At 52.9% G+C, this 24,675-nt stretch overlaps 2 protein-coding genes and 6 pseudogenes across 2 annotated transcripts, besides 12 other annotated features; 5 read left to right on the top strand and 3 right to left on the bottom strand.

Moving 5' to 3' along the window:
* Positions 1-6,712: part of a sequence feature (areas not merged during assembly with more than two copies in the genome that could not be assigned to a particular haplotype) that runs on past the window's edge.
* On the bottom strand, positions 1,023-2,423 carry Tc00.1047053511183.420 (annotated as a pseudogene).
* Positions 2,569-2,655: a sequence feature (T-rich).
* Positions 2,922-3,419, bottom strand: Tc00.1047053511183.409 (annotated as a pseudogene).
* Tc00.1047053511183.400 (trans-sialidase, putative) lies at positions 5,152-8,016 on the bottom strand (the record flags this gene model as incomplete). Its single annotated transcript, XM_816816.1, has 1 exon — positions 5,152-8,016. One exon carries the CDS (start codon positions 8,014-8,016, stop codon positions 5,152-5,154), a length of 2,865 nt encoding a protein of 954 aa, XP_821909.1.
* Positions 6,713-7,384: a sequence feature (heterozygous, non-Esmeraldo-like haplotype).
* Positions 7,385-19,060: a sequence feature (areas not merged during assembly with more than two copies in the genome that could not be assigned to a particular haplotype).
* Positions 8,764-8,825: a microsatellite.
* Positions 12,026-12,721: a mobile genetic element.
* Positions 12,036-12,261: a mobile genetic element.
* Positions 13,242-15,065, top strand: Tc00.1047053511183.391 (annotated as a pseudogene).
* Positions 15,436-17,358, top strand: Tc00.1047053511183.381 (annotated as a pseudogene).
* Positions 17,686-18,615, top strand: Tc00.1047053511183.371 (annotated as a pseudogene).
* Positions 19,061-19,348: a sequence feature (haploid, non-Esmeraldo-like haplotype).
* Tc00.1047053511183.360 (mucin-associated surface protein (MASP), putative) lies at positions 19,186-20,208 on the top strand (the record flags this gene model as incomplete). The annotated part of the gene is made up of 1 exon (XM_816815.1): positions 19,186-20,208. The coding sequence occupies one exon, from the start codon at positions 19,186-19,188 to the stop codon at positions 20,206-20,208; it is 1,023 nt and encodes a 340-aa protein (XP_821908.1).
* Positions 19,349-20,223: a sequence feature (heterozygous, non-Esmeraldo-like haplotype).
* Positions 19,475-19,518: a sequence feature (CT-rich).
* Positions 20,224-24,675: part of a sequence feature (areas not merged during assembly with more than two copies in the genome that could not be assigned to a particular haplotype) that runs on past the window's edge.
* Positions 21,311-23,650, top strand: Tc00.1047053511183.350 (annotated as a pseudogene).
* Positions 23,726-23,861: a sequence feature (A-rich).

Here is a 24,675-nt window from a genome sequence, read left to right as displayed (position 1 = left end):
GAAGAACAGTGCACCGGGAACACACGGCGACGGTCACCACCAGAAGAAGCAGCAGGAGCCACAGCGGGTACATAGTTATTCGTCACGCTTCACGAGACTAAGCAACGCCCACACACAAGAAACAACCCACAGACGCCCCTCGCGGCACCCACGCGCTGCCGCTAGTCGTAGTACTGTTGTCTCTACAACGTACCCACACATCACCACACACAGCCGGAGAATCCCCCGCCAACGTATACACAACGGCAGTGCCACATCGGCAGGTACAGCTGTTGGATGCGAGTCAATCCGCAATTGTCCCACGCACCCGAAAGGCCACACCATTCAATTGCTGCACACCGCCAACATCACGCCCGCAAAACGTCGACGAGGCAAATCGCGGACTCAAGCTCTTCTCGCAGAAGCAACCGCAGCCAGAATCTTGTGTGTGCGTGCTTGCTTTCACGCCACTCCACAGCGTGTGCAACAGGGCTTGTCTGTGTGTGCATGTGCTTGCGTGTTTGTCGAAGCCCATACTTGCAGAGCAGCTGTGCGCCACAAAAAGTCCAAAAAAAGAACCCACGAAGAAAGAAGCGGACAGCACACACGCAAATTACTCATATCGTCACACACATACACACAGCCGGCGGAATGGATGCACCCAACCACAAAATCAAAAAGAAAAACAAAACAAAAAGCCGAAGCGTGGGACGACCAGCGCACACACACTCTCATTGCTCCCGTAAAGCAAAACACACACACAGAGGGAGAGAGAGAGAGGTCGCCCACTCAATGCAATAAAAACAAAACAGAAACAGTTACGGTGCTCCGCCCATGCAGCCAGGCAGGACGGCAGCGGTGCGTGTCGTGCAAAAGAGAGCACCAACGGGCCTGCATGGGTGTGCATGCATATATACAATGGGCACATTATGTGTGTGCCTCGTGGGGTGAGGTGAGGGCGAGAGTCCATGCAAGGGGACACACACACAGCGAGTGAAGGAAGAGTGTGTGTGCGGGCGGTGCACGGCTCTCTCTCCCTCACTCTCACGCGGCCACCACCGCAGCCGCAGCCGCACACGCAACAAGAAGAAGCAAAAGAGGGGAGGTGGTGTGGGAGACCGCGGCGCTGCCGTCACTGTCTCCAATAGTCGTATCATTTTTTTTTGGCGACGGTGGTGGCTGTTGTTTCTGCTTTTTGTGGTGTATTTTCGCTGGCTGTAAGAGCATCGTTGGTATTACCAGTTTCGGGGCTGCTGTTGTGTTCTTTGGAGGTAGGCCGTTCATCGGTGCCATCATCCTTGCCCTCCTTTTCCTGGGCATCTCCACTTCTACTTGTAGGGATGGTTGTTGCTGTTGGTTTTCCTGGGCTGTCGGTAACTGCATCCTTCATCGAATCTGATGAGACGGAGTCTTTTCCTTTTTGCTCCCCTGCACCATCTGTTGAAGACTGCTTCATTTTCTTTTGGCTGCGTTTCGGTTTTTGACGGTGATCCTTCTTGCTTTTGTTCTGTTGAGGTCTGGGAGCCTGTTGTTGCCGGTGGGATTTCTTTTCCTGCTTTAACTGTTGGTGCTGGTGATTTCTCTGTTGGTGGTAGTGCTGATATTGGATCTTTTGTTACTTTGATTGGTTGTGTCTGTGTTTTTTGTAACGCTATTTGTTCTGTTTGTTTGCTGGAGGGGTCGTTTGCTACATTGCCGTTCCGCGCCTCATCTTCTCCAGTTGTATCCTCACCAACAACTTGACTTTTTGTCGTCACTCGTTGAGTGGAGGAAACTTCGCGAGCATTGGGTGCTGGCTTCTCTTGTGGGTGCTCTTTGGACGGTATGTCCTGCGCAGATTCTTTAAATAAATTCGAACTTTCTTTTGAATATTCCATTTGCTGGGTGGATGACACACCAATAACGGTCTGTGAACCATTGCCACCAGTGGAAATGAAAGGTGGAGGAGCAGAAATAAGAGCGGAAGAACTCAACACATTATCACCGCTTCTGTTAGGATTTCCACTTGGGCCGCCGCCACCACCGGCAGAACTGCCAACACCAGATACTTGTGGCAAAGTAATAAGTGATTTTTTGGTGTCTTCTTTTCCTGAAGCTCCTGCTGCTGGTGGTGGAGGTAGCCCTGATTCTTCACTGCCATCATCACCATCATTCGAATCATTATCTTCTTTCTTTTTCTCAGCATCATCATCTCCAACAACTTCACCTGCAGCTCGGGATGGTGACGCGTTTCCCTGATGCTCTGGCTGACTTCTTTCTGAGTCCGAGAGGTTTGGTTCTGGCAGTAAAGGTCTTGGCGATCCCAGCGTATCTTCACCACCACTCGAAGAACCGCCGGCTTTACCGTCAACATCCAAGGCGTCGACACTTCCACCGCCGGCACCGCACCACAGCACGCAGAGGGCACACACCAGCAGCACACGGCCAGCCATCATCATCGCCATCACTCCTGTCACTTGCGTGTAGCCTCCAGCACAAACTAACAACACGTCAACGCAGAGTGAAAGCAAAAGGAAGAGACATGTCACGCATTTCATGAGAAATGTTGAACCAATGAAAATGCAAAACGTACAAAGCCCTGCACAATTTAACAACAATAAAACACACAAAACAAGTGCAAAACAAAAGAAAAGAAAACAGGCAGCAATAAAGCAAAGCAGTAAAAACACAAAAAAATGCACCCAAATGGCTCCAGTGCACATGCACCTATCCTCAACAGTGCGTCCACGCAAAAATTTGTATGCATGTCGTGCATATGAGTGTGTCTGGGACGCGTTCAACGTGGCGGATGTGGGAAGCAACGCGGAGCGCGCAGCAGGGCAGCGGAAGCAAACAAAGCAAAAAACAATCAGCGTAATTACTCTTACTTCATACATAGGACCACAGTAGACGCACACATGTCCCCGTGGCTGAGTGCTGGCACGCACAGACCACGCTTCCTTTCAGCCCACAGCGGTGTACGCCAGCGCGGATACTGCGAGCAGCAGCGGGGCACACACCCACGCAGAGCTGCCGAGGCTGCCGTCGATTTCACGGAGACGTGACGGTGCGCGGATGGTCGTCGTGGTTGGCGCCTCGGTCCTATTCGTCGTTTGTGCCTGTACCGTAACGTTCGCCTCATTTTTTTACTTTGCCATACCAAAATGTTTAGTCTCTGCATTCTTAGCGTTTTTGTTTCCTTCGCCGGCCGCTCAACCTTGAGGCCCTTCCACACCCGACGCACCTTGTGACTGTCCCGCACCGCTTCCCAAACCTGTTGACCCTGGCGTAGTGGTCCCACGTGATCCCTCTGGAGTACTGGAGATTGTGTGGGAGTCATTACCTCCACCAGCGGCCGTCACGCACACGGAATTGCAGCAGCAGCACAATAGCGCAAGGACCAACACGGCGCACACCACACGAAGCCGCACCGTCACCATCGTCATCATTGCAGTCATCATCACCCGCAGTGGAGTCGCTGGTGTCAGTGAGCCGATCCGTGAGGCAGAAGGAAAAGTAATGGAACAGGAGGGAGGGGGACGGAGTGCAGCGGATACGGCGAGTGAGAGCAGACAACATGTGGAGAGGGCAGCAGGCCCAGCCGCACAGTTCACACACCACGAGACGGCATCCACGCAATGAAGGCACACAACGCCAGCAGCCAGCCACCATGCAGGAGGAGAAGACATCCACCACCATCTCCCCCAGCTCATCGCTACAGCCCCAGGGAAATGGCAAAAACACCGCGGCCACCACACAACGCAACACGGAGCAAGCACACACCACGATGCGGCAACAAAATTTCTTGCCATCCCGCCCTCAATGGGACACGGAGCCCAACTCAACGCAGTCACACGCGGTGCACCACACCCGCAGGAAAAGAGACTCGGGGTGCGCGCTCCCTCTACTCCCTTCTCCTCATGGCCACGGAAGAAGACAACAGCCGCCACACGCAACTGCCAGCATGCACTACAAAAGGAGCATTCAAATCCACTGCAATGTGCATCTTGTGTGGTTGTGTGTGCCTGCAGAAACACAAAGCAAAGAAGTAGAAAAGAGGGAGCAGAGTATGTGGAGGGACGCACAACAACAAAATGTACAGCGGAGACGCATGGCGGAAACAACAAGAAGAAGACCGCTCAAACTCATGACTGCACTGCAGCCCAAGAAGCGGCAATCCACACAAGATTTATTTAAAACAAAAAACCATCTCCTTCGTCTTATACAAACCCCATCACACAAAATAATTATAAATGAAAAAGAAATCGTCCAATGCTGTTCCACACAAATTTAAAAATCGCCTGGCTGCCGTGTGGCCACACCAAACCGTCCGTATATATTTTGCCCGAAAAGAAAATTAAAAAGATGGTTGCGTGTGTTTCAACCGTCCGACCCTCCATGTGTCCGCACATCGTTTATATTTCACGGGGTCATCCGCGTGTTGCTGCTCCCCTCAGCCCTCTCATCGGCGTGAGAGTGCGGCCCGCAGAGCACAGTCACTCGTGTGTGTGGAGACTGAGAGAGGCACGCAGACATGACGGGAGTCGCGTCACTCCATCGGGAGAGTGAGCGCAGCAAAAGAAATAAATCATCAGGAGGGAGAGAAATGCTGACGGGACTGCCAGCGCGTGAAATGAACACGAAAAGCAAAAAAAGAAAAAAAAGCACGGCGGCAGGGTGTGGCTGTGTGTGTGGCGCTGCGGGTGTCTGCCCGCCCTGGCCGCAAACAAAACAAAACAAGAGGGAAAGAAATGTGTGCTCCGCACCACAGGCCCTCGTCGCACGCCCACACGTCACGGCTCCCTCAGCGCGCCGTTCGTCGCGGCCCCTCCTCATGCGTGCAGCAGGCGAGGCGCACAGGGCCGTCGTCATGAGCGTGTCGGTGGTGTGCGAGTGGAGCAGTTGGGCGGGAAACACACGGCACCCCTCGCAGGAAGAGTGCAGCAACAAACAATTAAAAGAGGGAAGAGTAGAAAAGAAAAAAATCCATAGTGATTGCCCCAAAAGCAAAAAAAGTGGGATGGGAGTGAGAGATAAAAGAAAAAGAAAAAGAAAAAACAAAAACTCAATATCGCACAAAAAAGCAAATAAGGAAAAGTAAATAAAAGTTATTTATGAAAAGAAATTCATTGCCAGGTGTGTGTGTCTGTGCAGCGGGGGTCGCAAGTGTCCCACGCGGCAGCCAGTCACTCCTCACAGAGCCGCAAACCCCCACAGTCCCAACAGAAGAAGCAGCGATGGCAGCAGTCCGCTCCCACGCATGGTGCCAGCGTCGCTGTTATTCACCTGCGACACATTTCCGAGGCTGCTGCTGAGTGCCGAAGCATTTAATTCCCTTTCCTGTGGCTGGACCTCTTCCTCCTGCCCATCCGTTCCTTCCGTTAGCTCCCCATTCTCACCAGAGCTCACGCCCGCCTCAGGATTCACTGTGGGCCCATATTGCCCCTCGCCCTCAGTGGCGGGAGTATTTGCATCTGCTGTGTCAGAGATACCCACAGGAATTTGCGGTGATTCATTTCCCTGCGTCGTGTCTCCACCCACTGTCCCCACCGCCGGGTTACCATCAGACGAGGAATCGACATTCACATTTTTGTTTCCATCGTGAGATCCTCCCGACGCCAACTGCTCTGCAGATTGACTCCCCACTGAAGAAGTCGTCACAGTGGTCTTTGCAGAATTGGATGCACCACCACCACCCGCATCATTACTTATCTTCAACAATTTCTCTTCGGTGTCCTGATGCCCGCCATGAATAGTTGAGGAGACGGCTCCCAGCGTATGTGGTTCAGTTCCAGCTGGTGGACGAGTATCGCGTGCCACATTTTTCAGATCTGTCAGCCTTTGAATAGAATGCTTGTTCGTATTAATCGCAGTAATCTCTTCAGAGTTCAACGGGCGGTTGTACAGCAGGACATTCGTCACAGTCACAGGCACGTCTTCTTGTTCCCGTGTCTTGTCTCCATCCCCTCCAATGTAGAAGTGTGAGATCACTTTCAAATCCGTATTATCCAATTGACATTGCGCATCCCTACCCACACGCTGACCATCGAAGTAAGCGGAGAAGTGGCTGCCGTTCCGTATCAAAAGCACCACGTGATCTGTTCTCTTTTTCCCCAAAGTGCTGCTGTGCTCCTCAGGGGTTTTGCCACCGCACAGCAGCTGCCACTTCTTTTCGCTGTCGTATGACAACTCCATAAGTTTTTCTTTTTTTTCATCGCCAGCCATCTTCACACCCAACAAGGGAATATTACCCTCCGTCGGCTCACCGTCGATGGACACCGTCGCCACAAGGGTGAAGTTGTAGTTCGCAAAGTGGTACAGCTGATTCTCCCCCTGACTGCCAACAGGCCACTCCGCCCACGCTCCCTGGAATTTCACACCATCGGAAGTCTTTGTTGCCCCTTCTTTATTATGCACTGTGGCGTTCACCCCGAGGTACTCGTCACTCCACGTGTCGTCAGAGAAGTTGCCGGACAAAAAGCCAACCAGCCCATCCGTGATCTTAATATCAGCGCTGCAGGCAGTGCCAGTTGAGGTATCCCTCCCAACACTCTCAGTGGGACAAAGCTTGGAAACACGGTCGTCCACTTCCATCCAGGTCGCCAGCACATCCTTCACTCGCTGCAGCTGCGCAGTCAGAAGCACAGAAGCCATACCGAGTGATGCGTCTTCATTGCCGCCATTCTTCTCGTACAGTGCAATCAACTTCTCCCCCTCATTATCACCATTTCCACCTTTGTACAACAGGGAGCTGGCGGCAACGTCTTCTTCGTCCCCGGATACCGGCCCAATATCAACAATGTGCGTATTGTCTGTCAGCCAAAGATGGAGTTCGCCCTTTCCATTGCCGTCCTTACTTGAATACACCGGCAGAGTAACAAGCATCACGTCCCTGTTATCAATCTTCGCTGTGGTGAAACCGCTCCCAACGATTTCAACCGTTTCACCCTTTTTGTCGCTCCACACGCGCGAGAGTGTCCCGAGTGCCTCCGTCCACGAATCCCCCTTGTCACCGGACTCGTACACCCTGCGGCGGCCATCATCACACGCAGTCATCATCATGAGTTTGTCCTTCTCCCACTTCACGACGGAGGGATCACTGCAGCCATCGGCAGACATCCCCTTCGACAGTGCCCAACTCGCAATATCCTTCAAGGAGTGAATGATTAGCGAAACGGTCTTTGTCTTTACTTCATCCTCCTTATTATTTGCCTTCGTGGCCTCCACAGGGAACACAAACGTGCCGTCATTCATCTTAATACCCGATCCACCGCCGTTAGTCAGCTGCGTTAAGGATTTGTGTTGTTTTTCAAAAAAGGCGCTCGGGAGACCGTAAGTGTCATTCCAATAAATTCTTTTTTTACCGTCAACAGTACTGACGTTCCCTTTCACCAGCATGAGTCCCCAGCCAGCTGCACCACTATCCTGATCGCCAGCTTTAAGTGTCCAATTGTAACTCCCAGCAAGCATGTAAATATCACTTCCCTTCACAACCGTTGTTGGCCGGCTCACATGTACTTTCGTTTCGCTTTGGGAACCACCATCCTCAGCAGCGTTTTGGGAGGGGCAATTGCCACCTTCAAAAGGACATTTCTCCAGTACTTGTGTCTTCAGTTTATTTTTATCCAACTCCTCTTTTTTTTGTTCGCCATTCCACTCCATGAGTTCCGAGGCAATACCAGTAAAACTGCCTTCACCAGTAGTTTTTTTTCCCGTGCAATGCGCCTCGGCAACGGCAAACACATCACCGTTCATCTCAACAAGACTGGGGACACGGAGCGAACTCACTGTTTCCCCATCTTTCGCATCTCTCCAATCAAAATATGTTTCCTTTGCATTTCCCGAACCTGGCGCCGTCACCTCACTGGATGCAGCCCCACCAGTGCCGCAGCACATCATCACAACGAGGAGCAGCACCGCGGAAGTAAACACACGCCGGGACATGTTGGGCCTCTGCGGCTCACTCTCTCTTCCTTCCCTCCTCCTCCCGCTGGATCCGGTCACGCGGCGACGGTTGTGTGTGCAGGGTGCCTTCACTGCAGCAACACGTGAGAGCATACAAATATGTGTGTGTGGGCGGTGTGTGTGCTGTTGTTGGTCCTTTCAGTGCCTTCCAATTTCACAGTAGCGATTAGCGCTTTTTTTCTTTCTTCGTGTGTAAATAAGAGAAATAGAGAGAAAACATGCCAAGAAAAGAGGTAAAGCAGTGAGCACCGCCACCCATCCACAGTGAGTGGCATCATCATCCCCGCCGTAGTCACTCACAACAACAACAACTCACGCACACAGACACACGGAACGAGACGGAAGAACAGTGCACCGGGAACACACAGCGACTGTCACCAATAGCAGCAGGAGTCACGGCGAGTGTGTCGTTATTCACGCGTCAGCACACACCGAGCAACGCCCACACACGATAACAACCAACGGGAGGCAAAAGGGCACAACGGTCATTCGCAGCAATAAAGCGCTGCCGCCGGTCGTTCAATTCTTGTCCCTCCATCGCACCCGCTCCGCCGCTGGCGCGCATCACCCCACACAGGCGAAGAATCCCACATCGGCCGATGAGCAGCAAAAGAGAGACGGCAGCACGTGCAGCTGCTGTGCGGGAGGCGATACGCACGTACCCCAAGCACCCTCAATGACACACCACCCAATCAGCTGCATGCCGCCAACACCACACCAGCAACATGTCAGAAAAACGAATTGCAGGCTTTTTTCCTCCTCGCAAAAGCCACTGCAGCCAGAATCTTGTGCGTACGTGCGTTTTCAGCGTTCACGCCGCCCCAAAGCATGTACGACGTGGCGTGTGTTTGTGTTTGTTTGTGTGTGTGTCTGTGCGTACTTACATGTGCTCTTGTGTCTGTCAATGCCTATACCTGCAGGGCGGCTGTGCGGCACAAGAGCGTCCAAAGAAAGCAACGGCATTGAGAAGCGGATAGCACACACGCACTCCCACGGCGTCGGAACAGAAGATCTTCTGGAAACCCAAATCGGCGGCTGTGGGTAGCTTGGTGCAGCAGTGGAGAAGGTTGCGGTGACGGACATTTTCTTGCTAACCCAAATTGAACGTAAATCTGCCTTTTTCCCTTGTGGCTACCGTCGGAATCGTTGTCCGCGGGATCGGCATAGCCGGGCGGAAAAACTAGGCAATGAATGAGGAGATTCTTCGTGAAGACACTCTCATCAGGGGCGATTCCTATAACTTCTCCGCGAGAACTTCGGTGAGTGCTGTTTGAGGATACTTGATGCCTCCAGCTGCTCGTGGGATCCGCCAGCAAAAAGCGTTTTGCGACGCCTCGTGGCCCGGGTGGAACAAATGGCCGCGCCGCAGGAGGGAACTTGGCCCGTGAGGGCCTTTTTCCTCCCGCTCGCGGGGCGTTCCTTCGCCGCAAGGGCTTTTCTTCCATTCTGCCTGGCCGCCGCGCTTCGCTCTTTTCCGTGTCTCCCCTCCTCCTTGTTTCATTTCGCCGCCGCGCTTCGGCCCATGGGAGGCGCGGCGCCATCATGTCGGCCCCACTCCGTGTCAAACGCCGCCCTCTCATGGGAGGACACGTGTGCTGCGCGTTTGTCCGGGCGGCGGGGACGTCTCGTCACCAGCCCGCCACCTCCTAGAGACGCTGGTTGCAGGTGGCAATGCGATTGGGGCGGTCCAAATGCTTGGCATAAACCAAAATGAGAACGATGCCTTAGCGGTCCACTGTTGTTTTGCCTCGAATGAATGCGGAAAATAAAATCCAAGTTACACCAAAGGAGCCTGAGAGAAATTCAGGGAAGTTCTTTGCAATTGTCAAGGCTTCAGTGGACAAAGACAACATATCACTGCGCATGTTTCTCTTTTTCTTACTGGTGTGCCATTGCTATTTGGGATCGTTTCACTGCGTGAATAACTTCCGATGACACTTTGTGGCGTCCCGGCTTTTGTCTCTTTCTTCAAATAGACGACCTCTTGACTGTCATGAAAACACACGCTGACGGAACTTGACCGACCCACGACACAGAGGACAATGAGTCACATTTGTTGCGCATGCATCGCATAGGCAATAATGTCCACATGGAACGAGCACCGTTTCCTTGGGAGAAAAGCACACCACGCACCTCTCATGCTCATCCGTCTTTTTATCATCGTCACCATTTTCTAATCTATGACACAATCGCTGTGAGACTGCTGTCGCATGGCCTTTTGAAGGTGAGCTGACGCCTTCTTCACCAAAACAAAGCGGGATTAAGCCTTCAGCTGACAGCAACTGGCACAGCTTCTTGACGACATCACAAAGTGAGGATGAAACTGGATGCCATGCTGCTAGCTCCGGCGTGTGACAACGTCCGGTAGCATCAACGTATTTGTGGTTGCTCGCTATTCTGCAGCCTTGTTCCGCGCTGAGGAGAAACGCCAGAGGAGGCTCAATGGGGTACAGGTGCGTCAGCCATATCTGCAAGGGCAAGACATAACGATGTGGTGGCGCTTGTTCACGGCTGTCTGGGGTTAAAGGAGTGTGGTCACTGTTGCTCTTCTTAATAGTAATAGGAAGCCCACCATAGATGCAAATTTTTCCTGTTGTGTCATTCCCCAAGTGGCGTCACGACAGTAGAAATGGAAGGTGTTGCACAAATTCTCGACGTCGTGAAGGATGCGGTCCAGAACCTCAGGCTTACAGTGTGAGGAACAAATAAAAAAACGAGTAATAATTTCGTTCATGTTATGTTTGATTGTATGCTTTCCCCTAAAGGGCTGAAGGAAGCCCCTCAGGAAAGGGAGAATAAACCATGCAGCAATAATAAGGTTGTGGGGACTTCGTAGAAAGAAGGTCACAGTGTCTTCTTTTCCAGTTCGCATTCCCATTCGTAAACTAAATACAGAGCCTCCCTCTCTCTCTTTTTCTCCATATATATAGTACAAAGGAAATAGCAGGTGCGCTGGAGAAAGAGATTCCACCACTCATATAGGTATTCAATTACAGAAAAAAGTCTCTCGCAGAAACCCGCATCTATGGGCAGAAGAAAAGAGATCGAAATTCACTCGGTGGGTGAAAAACGGCCCGAAATCACTTCAAAAGCGGTTTCTCCAGCGGGCTCCATGCGTGTGTCGCCTTTCGTCGGCTGCATCGGCAGGCAACGTGGATCCGCGCCTTGAAAACGCCATGCCTCCGGTAACGATGTATAAGATCGGGAAAGAATTATTTTCCACACGCCCATTCCTCAAGCATGCGGCACGTGCAAGAATCCCAAGCTCATATCACCAAGACAAGTTCCATAAAACAACTTTCCAAATCGATGGAACGCAATGTAAATTTCCAGAATCGAGTGCCAAATATGGGTCCATTGCGTTTCTGTTGCTTGTTCATCGTGTTTTTTTCCAAATAAATTCCATAACCCACACGCCGGCCACCGTCTTCGAGCACGTCCGTCCTGCCGAGTGGAAACGTAAAAGGAGGTCCCGGCCCCGGAGAGGGCGTGAAACGCACACGATACGCCATGCCACCGAGCTAGCACGATGGAACGATGATCCCCCGCCGCCGAGAATCAATGCAACAAGGAGCTACACAATTAAAGGACTCTTGTTGAGTTCAACAACGTCGCTCTTTCATTTCCATTTTTGTCGAAGAGGAAATTACACCCTCATGACCATAAATTCTAAACCAAAAGCGGATTCTACTCAAAATAATGGTGCCACTCTTTTTCAGGTGTCGGGCTAAGCAGATCTTTTTCTACCACCGGCATCCCGACAAAAGTATTTTGCCGTCAAGTTAAACGTTTATTCAACAGAGCCGCTGTTCTCCCAATAAGCGCACCGCACGGCGTGACACCAGTTTGAGCAAACAGTTCTCCTTCCTAACACTGCGCCCCATCGAGCAAAACAGCGCCTCACGATAATATAAATAAATAATGGAAAATAAACAAGCAACCGCCGACGTCTCGCACGCACTAAAAGCTCCGGCAACCAGAGAACAAACACCCCTCCACAGGTGCTCGTATAGAGGCAAATAGCTATTAATTGCCTACCGCAGTTTGCTGCATGCAAACGTCCCAGTGGCAGAGATAACAACTCACAAACGCTTATACAAAGCAATATTGGGCTGGGCTGCTGGCCGGATCCTGAAATGATCTAAAGAAGTCAAACATGACGGATGAAGAGAAAAGTTAAATAGAGAGGCCGTGGGTTCGCCACCTCCTTAGTGTCTGCTCCAAGAATATATATTCGGACTGCCACTGTCATGACACGATGTACTTTGTTAGTACTAGATATATTATAACTCATAAAGTGGCAAACTTTGGACTCCTCCTGCCACAAGACCCCGCCGCTTCCCTTCGCCAAGTCCTGAAGTGTAAACACGCGACCACGCGATATGCCGTCTGCAGGGTTTTCTGCTGGCACCACGTAGGCAAAGGATGCCTTTATCCCGCGAGACTCCAAAAACTCATTTTTCCGTTGCGGCTCCCGCGTCAAGGCGTGTGATTTCGAGATGCCTTTATTCGCCGCTCCTTGCAACGAAGTATTGTCACCAAAATGTCGATAGTGAACCGAGAAATGGGAAGGCAACCAAAAACAAACTGCGCACAGAGAGTGTCTCTGCCCGCATAATAACAAGAAGGCTTCCTCTTCCATTTTCCTACAGTAATATTAGAAAAACAGGGGTTTGAAAAAACTCAAAAAACCTATTCGACCATGAATAGAAGAATCAGTCCTAACGGCACACGACAACTAGGCGCAATTGATGATACACTTAGGATTGTCCTCAATAATGTGTCTTAACCCCTCACCGTCACCTCACCCCACGAGGCACACACATAATGTGCCCATTGTATATATGCATGCACACCCATGCAGGCCCGTTGGTGCTCTCTTTTGCACGACACGCACCGCTGCCGTCCTGCCTGGCTGCATGGGCGGAGCACCGTAACTGTTTCTGTTTTGTTTTTATTGCATTGAGTGGGCGACCTCTCCCTCTCTCCCTCTGTGTGTGTGTTTTGCTTTACGGGAGCAGTGAGAGAGTGTGTGCTGGTCGCCCCACGCTTCGGCTTTTTGTTTTCCATTATCTTTTATTGCTTTGGTTGCGTTGTGGTTGGGTGTATCCGTTGCGCTTTTATGATTTTTTTGGTTGCTTTGACTGCGGACATTTGAATCTTCTTTTTTATATTTTCTTGCCGTTTTTTTTATTGAAAAATTGTCGACCTCTTGCATTTTTTTCAGGTCACCACGTTTTTTTTTTTGTTTTTCCAATTAAGCCACGCGGCAGTTGACCCATTACTTTCCACATTTGACTGCAGCACTTCTGCTTGTGATGATGCATGCTATGTGATTTTCCAGCGGTTGCGTTGCTGTCACTCTGAAGGATTACTGATTTCTTGACGATTTGGTGCGTGCCGACGGCGCGAGGTCGGTCCCGACTACGGTGGTGAAAATGCATCTCAGAGCGCAGGGTGCATCGCAGGTGTAAATCGTCGTTTGTAGGAACCTATGGGCACCCATCCGCATCAATGTGTCCACAAGGGAATTGAATGATACCAGGAAGTGTTGCCTCTCACAGTGGTCTCACGCAATGCATTCATTGGATGAGAATCGAGGTTGTTAGGATGGTGTTCCTTCCTCTGTGCGCGGCAACATCTTTGCCGAGGAGGCTATCCCCGCTGCTGTCCAACTGCATGCGGATCGTCTGCTCGTCCAGCCACTGGAGGGTCCTTTGATTGCGCCCCCATTTGCCGCGGGCAGCGTTTGTAGTCGGTTCACGGTGCCTGCTGGGCATTGTTCCGCTGGTGTTGCCGATGCTGGCACGGTGCTGTGCGTGGCTGCGGCGCTGGTGGTGTGTGGTCGCTGCGGTGCGCCACGCTGGAGGATGGCCGTCCCGTCGCTGGCGCCATGCACTTTGCTCCGGCAGTTTTCTTTTATGGACGCGTTCTCGTCCGCATTGCCGCGCGCGTGATGCCCCATACTGTCGGGTTTGCCTGCTCGCACATAACCAGCCGCAGCGTGGTGAGGAATGTTACCGGTGCGTGGCAGAGCGCTGTCGGTGGTGGTGGACTCGACGACCGCCGTGCTGGCAGCGAGGGAGCACCACGACTGCGACGTCATTGATGGCATGGAGCTGCAGGATGGCGATGGGGACAGGAGGACGCTGGAGTCGCGCTTATCGCAGCGCCACGCGTAGGATGAGTGGATGTTTTTGATTGGGGGTGCCGGCTGCTGCACGGAGCTGACGCTGGCTGCATCGGCTGACCTGGGCTGCATGAGGGTGAAGCGGGAGATGGTGGAGCCGATGCGTTGGTACAGGAATGCGGTCTGTAAGCTGCTGCAGAGGAGGCGCCCCGCATTGGAAATCAGTGAATATCGCCAAATGCTTTGCGAAGTGGGCGTTCTCCTCAAATGCTGCGCGTCGGATCGGTATTTCAGCGGTTTGCTTTTGGTGTAGTATCCATGAAATGTCAGCAAAACGCCTGACGGGCTGTTGCCCCATCATTGGTCCCGCACTGGATGTGAGGGATATTGAGGGTGTTATTTGGAGGGGAGAATATTCGTCTGCGGTGCCTGGGGACAAGCCCTCTTCGTGGCCTCTGAAAACGCTTCCCACCAACACGAAGAATGCGAGGGAGCCGGAGGAGACACGTCTGAGTGCTGCTGCCATGCATGCGGCATTGAAGTGTCTCTGCATACAGGTGCATCTGAGAGTGACTGAAAAGGGTAACGTTCGTTGTGTCCCATGCACGGACGGAGCGACGATTAAGTGGGCCACTCGGCTCTACGATGAGGGAAACGTCGTTTGCCGTGACCACGCGGGGGTGTGCAGGATATCCGTCACCGGCGGCAGCATACTTTTGGTGGTTCCGTGGGACGGCGAGAAGAGGGCGTGGAGCAGGACGGTTTCACCGGCATCCACTGAACAAGGATTGCCAGGGGGCATCCGTCGCTGTTGCAGAGAGCATTGGGACTGGCCGTGGAACCCCATCGAAGAATGTTTACTCAGCTGCTTTTCAGTTGAATCCATTGCCAGAGGAGAAGTGGATTCATCCAGGATGCCCCGACAGACCGCAAGAAGCTCCTCTCGGCGGCAGGGACTGAAGCAGCGAGACGGAAGGCAAGCAGACCTCGCCTCCGAATCCCGGTGATGAGACAGCTGCTGCTGCTTGTCCCTGTCCGCTGCTTCTTCTGCTTGCTTCTTCTACCGCCGTGGCAACGCTCTATCGAGTTGCTGTGTGGACGGCGTTGCGCTGCGAGGCGAGGCGACGGCGCTTCCTCCTGCGTGGCTCGCACTCAGCATTGGATGCCCAATAGGAAAATATCCATTTCAATGGGTCCCTTTCTCTATATGGATGTGCTGTATGCACTCCGTTTGAATTTGTGTTTGTAATTGGTTGTATTTGCGATGCGCACTGCTCCTTTTGTGTTTGTTGGCGATGAGGGGACAACATATGTTCCTATAGTATTGCTTGTGTGTTTGTCAGATTTTTTGAGGCACACATACACACACCGGTGCGAGTGAAATGTGCATGCACAAGACGCACGCATGTATCCAAGCACATTGTCTGTGTGACTTGTACTTGACATATTATGCGGGGTGGGTTGGTGCGATCAAGGCCGACGGAAGCGGGCAGCCGCGTGAGCCCAGCAATGGCGTTTTTGGTTGTGTGCGGGATTATATCTTTCACCAGATGCTCGACGCCGTTCATGGATCGTCCAAAGTTTTTTTCTGCGATGCCCATGCTGCGGCTGTGCTAAACTGCTCGCTGCGCGTACATGATCTCATGGAGCGCGGCGTGACGCTGCTCGAGGACCTCATGGCGCCGCGGCAGCCGATTATGAGTAGCTTCACGCCCTACTTTTTTGCCGTGGAGGATGCGTGTGTGAGCTGCGTGGTTGAGGATTGGATGGCGAAGGTCCCGTACAGGGATGTACACATCTTTGCGCTGGGGTGCGCCCCGCATCGCAGTCCTCAGCAACTCCCGCGGTCTCGGATAGCGCCGAGGGTGATGCGATTCAAGGAAATGATGTTAGACTTCACCGCCACTGAGGCGCTTGTTTTCCACCCAAATATGCAGAATGGGTTACCTCAGCTGTTGTCGCCGCTGTCGCCACCGACTTGAGAGCCCGTATTGGACGTTGCGGCGTCACGTCCTGTGGCGGCTTTTCACGCCATGAACAACAGTGTGCCCGTCATTTTCTACCAAAACAGATGCAGCATCTGCCATGGGTTTGCTAGGAATTTCTTTGAGGGCTCGCCAGGCAATGCCACGACGAACCGGATTTCACCTAGGGGCGCCGACAGCTGCAGCAACCCGGTGCGGATCATCGTTGATTGGGGCTGTGCCACGGTGACGCCGCTGATGCACCAACGCACATGTCGGTGTCTGCTTGATGACCTGATGCCGCTGGAGAATAAAGTGCATGAGCAGACCTGTAGGAATCATCTGGGGCGGACTCAAAGCGGCAGTAATTGATGGACGAAGAGGATGCGTACTGGCGCTCGTACCGTCATTATTTTCTTGCGCGGTGCGTGGAGGAGCTTTTGGTGGCGCTGAAAAAACTCCACGCGTATAACCCTGGACTTGGCGCGGGACGCAGAGCCGAAGGCCAATCTTGCGGGGTTGAGCAGAGCGGTGCGGGCTCCGCCGGAGCTTCGGGTGAGGCAGGCCAGACTGTCGCTGCACATCGACATTTGCGCGAGGCTTGTGGCACAGTACCGGGAGAAGCGACTGGCGGAGGTGTGGGAAGTGGAGCAAAACATTACCGCCGGGCACAAGCTCTTTATGACAAGCCTCAGCGGCGTGCGGCGCCTGGCGAGGGATGCCGCAATGCCCCGGCCAGTGCGACTGCGTATTCTCCTGTTGCTTTTGGCTGCGAGCAACACCGACGAGTTGACGGAGGCCAAGAAGCAGCAGCTGATCCAAGACGGCGGACTGATGCCCGACGCCCATTTGTTTGCGACCCTCGAGCATCTGACGAGGAGGGCCGGGAGCGTGCAACGATACAGCACGGCGTCGGCGCACAGCGAACGGAGAACGAGTACTTCCGCAGGCAACGCCGCGAAGGACGGGGATCCGTTTCTGAATCAGGCCTGCATGATTATGGAGACGGCGAACAGGAAGAGGACGCTTCGGGTTGGGCTTTCGTTGGCGTCGATTCAGCGCGATCATGCGATGAGGCCAAATGGCGAGAGCTGTGCCCAAAACAGTGGAGCAGCCGGAAATAACGCCGGGACATTTCAAGGGTGTGGTGGCAAGGGGGAGAATTATCCTCATCTGGGTGGCGGTGGTGGGACGATTGTCCCCACAACTCCTCAGCGCATTGTGCTCTTTGTTTTGGGTGGTGTAACCTGCTGCGAGAGGCACTCGGTCCGTGAGATATCCAAAAGGTACGGCCGTGAGGTGGTCATTGGGGGAACCCTACTGCCGTGTCCTGAGGTGTGAGTTTTTCCAGGGACTTGGCACCCCACGGCTGTGGGACTCACGGGCCGGACACGCACAGGAACGCATCGGGGGCCAAAGAGTGGGAAATACACAAACACAAGCAATTGCAGGTGTCCATGGGGATTGTGTGCGCTTCTTCCTACATTTTGTTTCCTTCCATAAATTGTTTCATACGATGCACGTGTTTGTGTTTCAACGGCTGCGCTGCTCGCATTTTGCTTTTTTTTGCCTGCGTTTGCGGTCGCAAGTCATTTTACTACAACGAAGAGGATAAGAAGGGAGGGCATTTGTGGAGCATGCACCCACGGTTTCGGTGTTCATCCACCGATGCTGGCTTTTCTCGTTGGGGCATTCGTGAGCGCTGCAGCGGGTTCTTGTTGCCCTCGCCGCGACGCGCCTAACGGTGGCAGTTCCATGACTCTGGGCACAAAAGGAATTGAACGTTCTTTGGATCCTCGCCGCGGTGCATGCCGTGGACGGCCGCAAAGGAGTGTGTGCCCGGTGTTGTTCATAGCTCCAAGGAAACGATGGTGTTGGATGGCGCACAACGAGTCGACGTGGATTGCGTTGACCGTGCATCGCGGGTGGATCCGCTGGAGACATTGCGGGCTACCGTGACCACATGCGAGTACAATACATCCACCGGAAAGAACATTTTCCAATTGGCCTTTCAGGCGGAATCAAATGGCCGCGGGCAACGGTTTCACCGCAAGCAGTAGAAGGGGGGACGTGAGAAAAGGACGCTACCCGCACCGCCATTCATTTTCGTCGCCACGGCAGTAACGCAGCCGCATGCTGCTCCGCGACGTCTTGCGGCAACACCACGACGCAGCCCGCGCCAATACGCCTTGCGGATTTTCCGGGGTGACACGCACTGTTCTGTTTGGCGCCACTGTTCCCCCACCCCCGAGCGTCGGTGTACACTCCCCTGTTGATGCACGTTCCTATCGCTTGCGGACACATCCATTCAATGATGTGGCTGACACCCCAGCCCACTGCTGGTGCTTCTGGCATGACTGCCGCACCGCCCCAACAGCGGGTGCAGTGGGACTGGGGACGAGCACACGGCGGAACAAGTTCAGTCAGATGTTGCTGGCAGCCCTGTCAGCGTCTCGCCTACCCCAACCACATCACCAGCGAACACAGACATGGACGGGGCAGAGAAGGCTTCAACGGAGTGTCAGGACACCAGTTGTCTTCCCACATCACTTGCAGCCAAACAACCGGAAGAATTACAATAACAGTCGTCATCACTAGTGAAAAATGAACAGCGACCACCGCCGACACCGACAGCAGCACCGCGGTCTCCCACACTATCTCCCATCCTTTGCATCTTCTTGTCGCGCGTGCGTCAGCAGCTGCGGTGGTGACCGGGGCTGCATGAAATAAGTTGTTTACGCTGAATATCAACGAGGGCAAAGGGCAACTGAATTGTTTTTATCGTGGTGAATATTGACTGCACTTCCCGTGGACCAACAATTCGCGTGGTGTGCGGAGATATCTCTTTTTTTATTATAGCTTTGCTGTTGTGTTGCTGTGGGCGCTGCAACTTCTTGTGTGTGTGCATACCCTCCGTGAGGGGTGTCGACACGACGGACCGCTCTCGCCGTGTGTGCATGCGGTGGAGCCTTGTGTGCCGCTCCTGTTTGCTTCTCCCTCTTCCATCTGTGCGTTGGTGTTGCGGCAGGGCTGTGTGTGTGTGGTTGTCATTTATTACTGTGGGGTTACGGTGCGTGGCTGTGTGACTTGTCTCTTCACTTTTTGCTCTCACTCTACGTTGACGGGGAGTTAGTTTGTGCTGAGGGCTGCACGCAAGTGACAGGAGTGATGGCGATGAGGATGACTGGCCGTGTGCTGCTGGTGTGTGCCCTCTGCATGCTTTGTTGCGGTGTTGGGCTGACCAATGGCGATACAGCTATCGAAATGAGAATTGAAGAGAACCCCCGGAGTACAGTGCCTGATCCTGCTGTTGGTAACGCTAAAGAACAGGCAACGCAAGATTTAGTCGTGGAAGGTCCCGAAAATGGTGATCCGTCTTTGGCCGCACAAACAGGAAATAACACCAAACAGCAAAAGGTTGTGGTTGAAACACCACCATTAATCCCTGTCAGAACGCAAGAGGAAGAGGAAGAAGAAGTGAAAAAAGAAGAAAGTGAGGAACCTAAAAGTTTAAGTGAAGACAGAGAAACATCAAAATTATTATCGATGCCAGAAGGAGAAAGACCTCCTCCTCCTCCTCCAGGAAAACCATCACCAGTGATTATAAATGGAAACTCAGCAGGAAACACAAATGAAGCAAGAGAGAAAGAACTGCCCAGTGTTGATGGTGGATTTACCCAGAGACAAGTGCTTAAATCACCGACAGCACCAACAGCAGCAACGCCACAAGTAAAAAATGAAGACCTCGGCTCTGCAGATGTCGTTTCAGTGCAACAGGTACAGAAAGCTCAAAGCGGCCGGGAGTCAGGGAGTGAGTCAATAAAAGAAGACAGTGTTCTCACCACAAGCAAACAACAGGATGGAACATCTGACAGCCATGCCGAATCAACTCCAACAATACGCTCATCAGCAAAAAGTGTTGCCGCCAGTAATGGCCCTGAAAAGGCTACTGAAGACGAGATTTCCAATAAAAATACGGCAGGTGTATATGCAGTACCAGAAGCAGCACAAGCAGATGGAAATAAAGATGACAATAAAAAAGAAACACCAATAAAAACCACAGCTATTGCAAATGGTACGGCGTCAACTGGCGACAATGACAGCAGCACCGCGGCCTCCCACACCGCCTCCCCTCTTTTTCTTCTTCTTGTTATTGCGTGTGCGGCTGCTGCTGCGGTGGTGGCCGCGTGAGAGTGAGGGAGAGAGAGCCGTGCACCGCCCGCACACACACTCTTCCTTCTCTCTCTGTGTGTGTCCCCTTGCATGGACTCTCGCCCTCACCTCACCCCACGAGGCACACACAATAATGTGCCCATTGTATATATGCATGCACACCCATGCAGGCCCGTTGGTGCTCTCTTTTGCACGACACGCACCGCTGCCGTCCTGCCTGGCTGCATGGGCGGAGCACCGTAACTGTTTCTGTTTTGTTTTTGTTGCATTGAGTGGGCGACCTCTCTCTCTCTCCCTCTGTGTGTGTGTTTTGCTTTACGGGAGCAATGAGAGTGTGTGCGCTGGTCGTCCCACGCTTCGGCTTTTTGTTTTGTTTTTCTTTTTGATTTTGTTGTGGTTGAGTGCACCCATTCCGCGGCTGCGTGTATGTGTGTGATGATATGAGTAATTTGCGTGTGTGCCATCTGCCTCTCTCTGCCGTTGGTTTCTTTGGTCTCTCTTGTGCCGCACAGCTGCTCTGCAAGTATGGGCGCTGACAAACACACTGATACACACACATATAAGCCATGTTGCACACGCTGTGGAGCGGTGTGTACGCTGAAAAAGCACGCACGCACGCTGCGGTTGGTGATGGAGGGCACTGTGGAGCCCGGTGTGTTGGTGCTTGTAGCTGTCTTTGGCAACGCTCATATCCGCCGTGTGGGAATGGCCGGCGTGGTCGTGGGTAGTTGGAGGGAGCAGCGGCAAACACGGTGACTTCCACGCAGTGAGTTCACAGTAACTCCTTCTCCAGTGGCATTGCGGGAAGGAACCGTCATGATAATTGCAACGTCGTCACGGTTGTTTTCGAGCACCGCAAGAAGGAGTAAAAATATATTTGTTTGCATGACTCTTTCCATCCCCGCCTCAGGGCTGCCCATTAGAATGAGGTTGCCGTGCGGTGGCGTTACCCCTATGAGCTCTCGGGATAGAAAGGGCGGGAGCTGTGCGGTGCTCCCGCACCTGGGACGGGCGCTGCGCAATTGGCGTATGTTGAGTGGCCGATCACACAAATATTGCGACACCGCGAGGAGAGCAGACGAAACACTCCGCTTGTAGGGAGCGTTGCGGCCGATAAGGAATGCGTGCGACGGCGATGGACGCTCAGTCAACGACGGATAGACGGTTTATCCCGTTGATGGGTTTGGTGCGCACGCGGTGTGCATGGCTGTCTCTGTGGTCTCCTGTTACTCCGCTGCATGTGCCGCATTTTGACGCATTACTGGCACTAAACCAATTCCTTTTTCTTCTCCCTCTTTGTTCTTTCTATCTCTTCCCCCACAGCCAGGCTGCACTGCTGCTACTCACACGAATAAAAGATATGCATATTCCTCAGGCCATGCGCCAGCCACGCCATGCCACGCCGCCACTCCCATTGCTGGTTTTGCTGCTGATGTACTGCGCCACTGCGTTTATTGCCGCTGCACCCGCCACACAATACCGCTGTGGATTGGACGAGATGATGGGGAGCGGCACGCTTTCGACTGCGGTTGTGCGTGAGGTGCCGCGCAAGGGACAGGGAACCATGCAGGCGTACACCGTCGCCACACAGGATGACAACAGTGGCTGGGAGCCGATCCGCATCAAGGCGTTCACAGATGGACTGAAGAGCACGAACAGGAGGAAGAAGACGTACTGCGAAGGAGTTGGGGATAATTGCGACAACATCTTGGGGGAGTGGATAACTTGTACAAAAGAACGTGTATTGTCAGTTGAAAAGAAGAAATTGTACACTGAGAAGATTCTTCCCGGTGCTGTCAAACTGCACGCTGAGCGACTACTTGTGAAACCCACTGGAAGGAACATAACCGTGCCGAGTAATTTGAATGAAGCGTGCAACCACTTTAAGGCTCCTACTGAGCACATGAAATACGGTGTGGCTGCTGACTTTGTCATCTACGCTTTTGCCGGGCCATCAGGCACGAATAGCAGGGATGTGTGGGCGGCAACGTGTAACAAATGGGAAGATCTTCGCCCCTCCATTGGCGCCATGAACTTTGATCCAAAGTACATGACTGACACGGCGTGGAGCGTTCGCGTTGCCGCACAAGAAATTGCGCACGCACTTGGGTTTAGTAAAGACAGTATGGAGGAAAAGAGCATATTGAAGAAATCAGCTAACATTGTGCGTGGAAAGGGCCGCAAGATGGTGGCAGGGAATCACGTTCAGGCGAAGGCGAAAGCGCACTTTGGTTGTAACCCTCTCGAGGGGATGGAGCTGGAGGACGAAGGTGGCACTCGGGAAAAAGAAATCCCTCACTGGAAGGAGCGCCACGCGCGGGACGAGCTGATGGCTCCCACAGTCGGTGCCGGCTACTACACGGCGCTGACGATGGCGGTGTTTGCGGATATGGGATACTACAGCGTGAACTGGAACATGGCGGAGCCGATGAGCTGGGGCAACGGCAGTAGCTGCGACTTCCTGGAGAAGAAGTGCAATGCAACCGAGAATCTTGCCTGCAAGTGTCCCCACATGTTCTGCAATGACTCCGACAAAGAGACGCTTCGCTGCTCCTCCGACCGCCGTTACGTCGGGACGTGCACCGCAACCATCGTTGAAAACGAGGGGACTCTGGCGGAAAAGGACCTTTGCCCTGTTGTTTCTTTGTACTTTCACGACACGTCTGGGATAAAGTACAATACGTGCTCGGACAAGGGTATGACTTCTCTCCCTGGGTCGCTGACTGGCGGTGACTCGTGGTGCCTGGATGCGGAATTACAGTCGAAAAATGATGGCGGTAAACATAAAAACGTCAAGGGAGTGTGCGCGCAGGTGTCGTGTGCAGAGGGCACAGTGAAGGTGAAGTACCTCGGCAGCAGTGGTTTTCAGCCTTGCCCTGAGGGCACTGAACTCACAGTGACGTTGGAAGATTTTAAGAAAGATGGGAAGATCAGTTCCCCACGTACGTTGAGGTCTGCACCATTGCCGCCAACGGCAGCAGTCTCGTAATTCCGAGTGTGTTGGAGGATGACAAAGGAGAAGAGCAAGTAGAAGAGTCTGTGGCTGCTCCGGTGTTGCCTCCTGCACAAGAACCTCATGCAGAATCGTCTTCCCCAGGGGTGCAAGCGGCATTGCAGCAGCCTCGAGAGGAAATTAAAGCACAAGCGTCAACCGCAGAAGAATCTCATGCCGAAGCGTCCATTGCAGGCAAAACTTCTGAAGCTCCAGTGGTTCAAACGACCTTGCAGCAGCCTCAACAAGGACGTGAAACACAAAAAAATACGATGGTGGGGGAATCTGCCACTGCACAAGAATTGCCGGCGAATACATCGCAGGGAAGTGTGGAGAAGGCGGCAGTTTCGAGCTCCCATGCCGTTGGAGAAGCAACAGTTGATGGCGGCACCATGCGTGAGAGCAGACTGCTGCCATCGCTGCTGCTTCTGTTGGGACTGTGGGGGTTTGCGGCTCTGTGAGGAGTGACTGGCTGCCGCGTGGGACAATTGCGACCTCCGCTGCACAGAATTACTTCCAAGAACTAATTTATCCTTAAGATAATTTGCTTTTTCTTGCTTTTGCTTTGTTGTGCGTTTTAAACCTTTTCTTTCTTTTCTTTTACTTCTTTTTATTTTTAAATTATTTTGTGTTTTTTCTTTTTCTTTTATCTCTCACTCCCATCCCTTTTTTTGCTTTTGGGGCAATCACTGTGGAAGATTTTTCTTCTCTACTCTTCCCTCTTTAATTGTTTGTTGCTGCACTCTTCGTGCGAGGGGTGCCGTGTGTTTCCCGCCCAACTGCTCCACTCGCACACCACCGACACGCTCACGACGACGGCCCTGTGCGCCTCGCCTGCTGCACGCATGAGGAGGGGCCGCGACGAACGGCGCGCTGAGGGAGCCGTGACGTGTGGGCGTGCGACGAGGGCCTGTGGGGCGGCGCACACATTTCTTTCCCTCTTGTTTTGTTTTCTTGCTGCCAGGGCTGGCAGACACCCGCAGCGCCACACACACAGCCACACCCTGCCGCCGTGTTTTTCTTTTTTTTCTGCTTTGTTTTGTGGACGGGTGTGTGCCGCTGCCACCGTGCGGTGATGGAGGGCGGAGAGCTGTGCCGGACGTATTGCCGACGGACCACTGTGCATCCTCACTTTCTTCTTTACTTAATGGCTGTCTGCTGCACTCTGTAATGAGCGAAGTGTTTCCCCCTCTTGTTTGCTTTTCTATTCGCCCACACGCGGTGCCGGCCCTGCGGCTGTGCGTCCCACGGACTGCATGAAAGGAGGATTTGAAGAACAGGCCGTATGCCGCGTGAAATGTTGGGGATGTTGTGTGGGCTGGTGGAACAGTAAAGTCCTTTATTGACTTCTTTTTATTGTTTAGGGCAATATTTATATACACAGACACACGGTCGTATTGTACTACTCGGCACACGAAATAAACGTCTTTCCGAATCATGGATTTTCCATTTTTATGTTGTTTGGGAGTTCTTCTGGACTCTCACCATTTTTT

Source organism: Trypanosoma cruzi, genomic scaffold, assembly GCF_000209065.1.
Source record: "Trypanosoma cruzi strain CL Brener 1047053517065 genomic scaffold, whole genome shotgun sequence".
Classification (NCBI taxonomy): domain Eukaryota; phylum Euglenozoa; class Kinetoplastea; order Trypanosomatida; family Trypanosomatidae; genus Trypanosoma; species Trypanosoma cruzi.
This window is presented reverse-complemented; position numbering and strand designations above follow the sequence as displayed.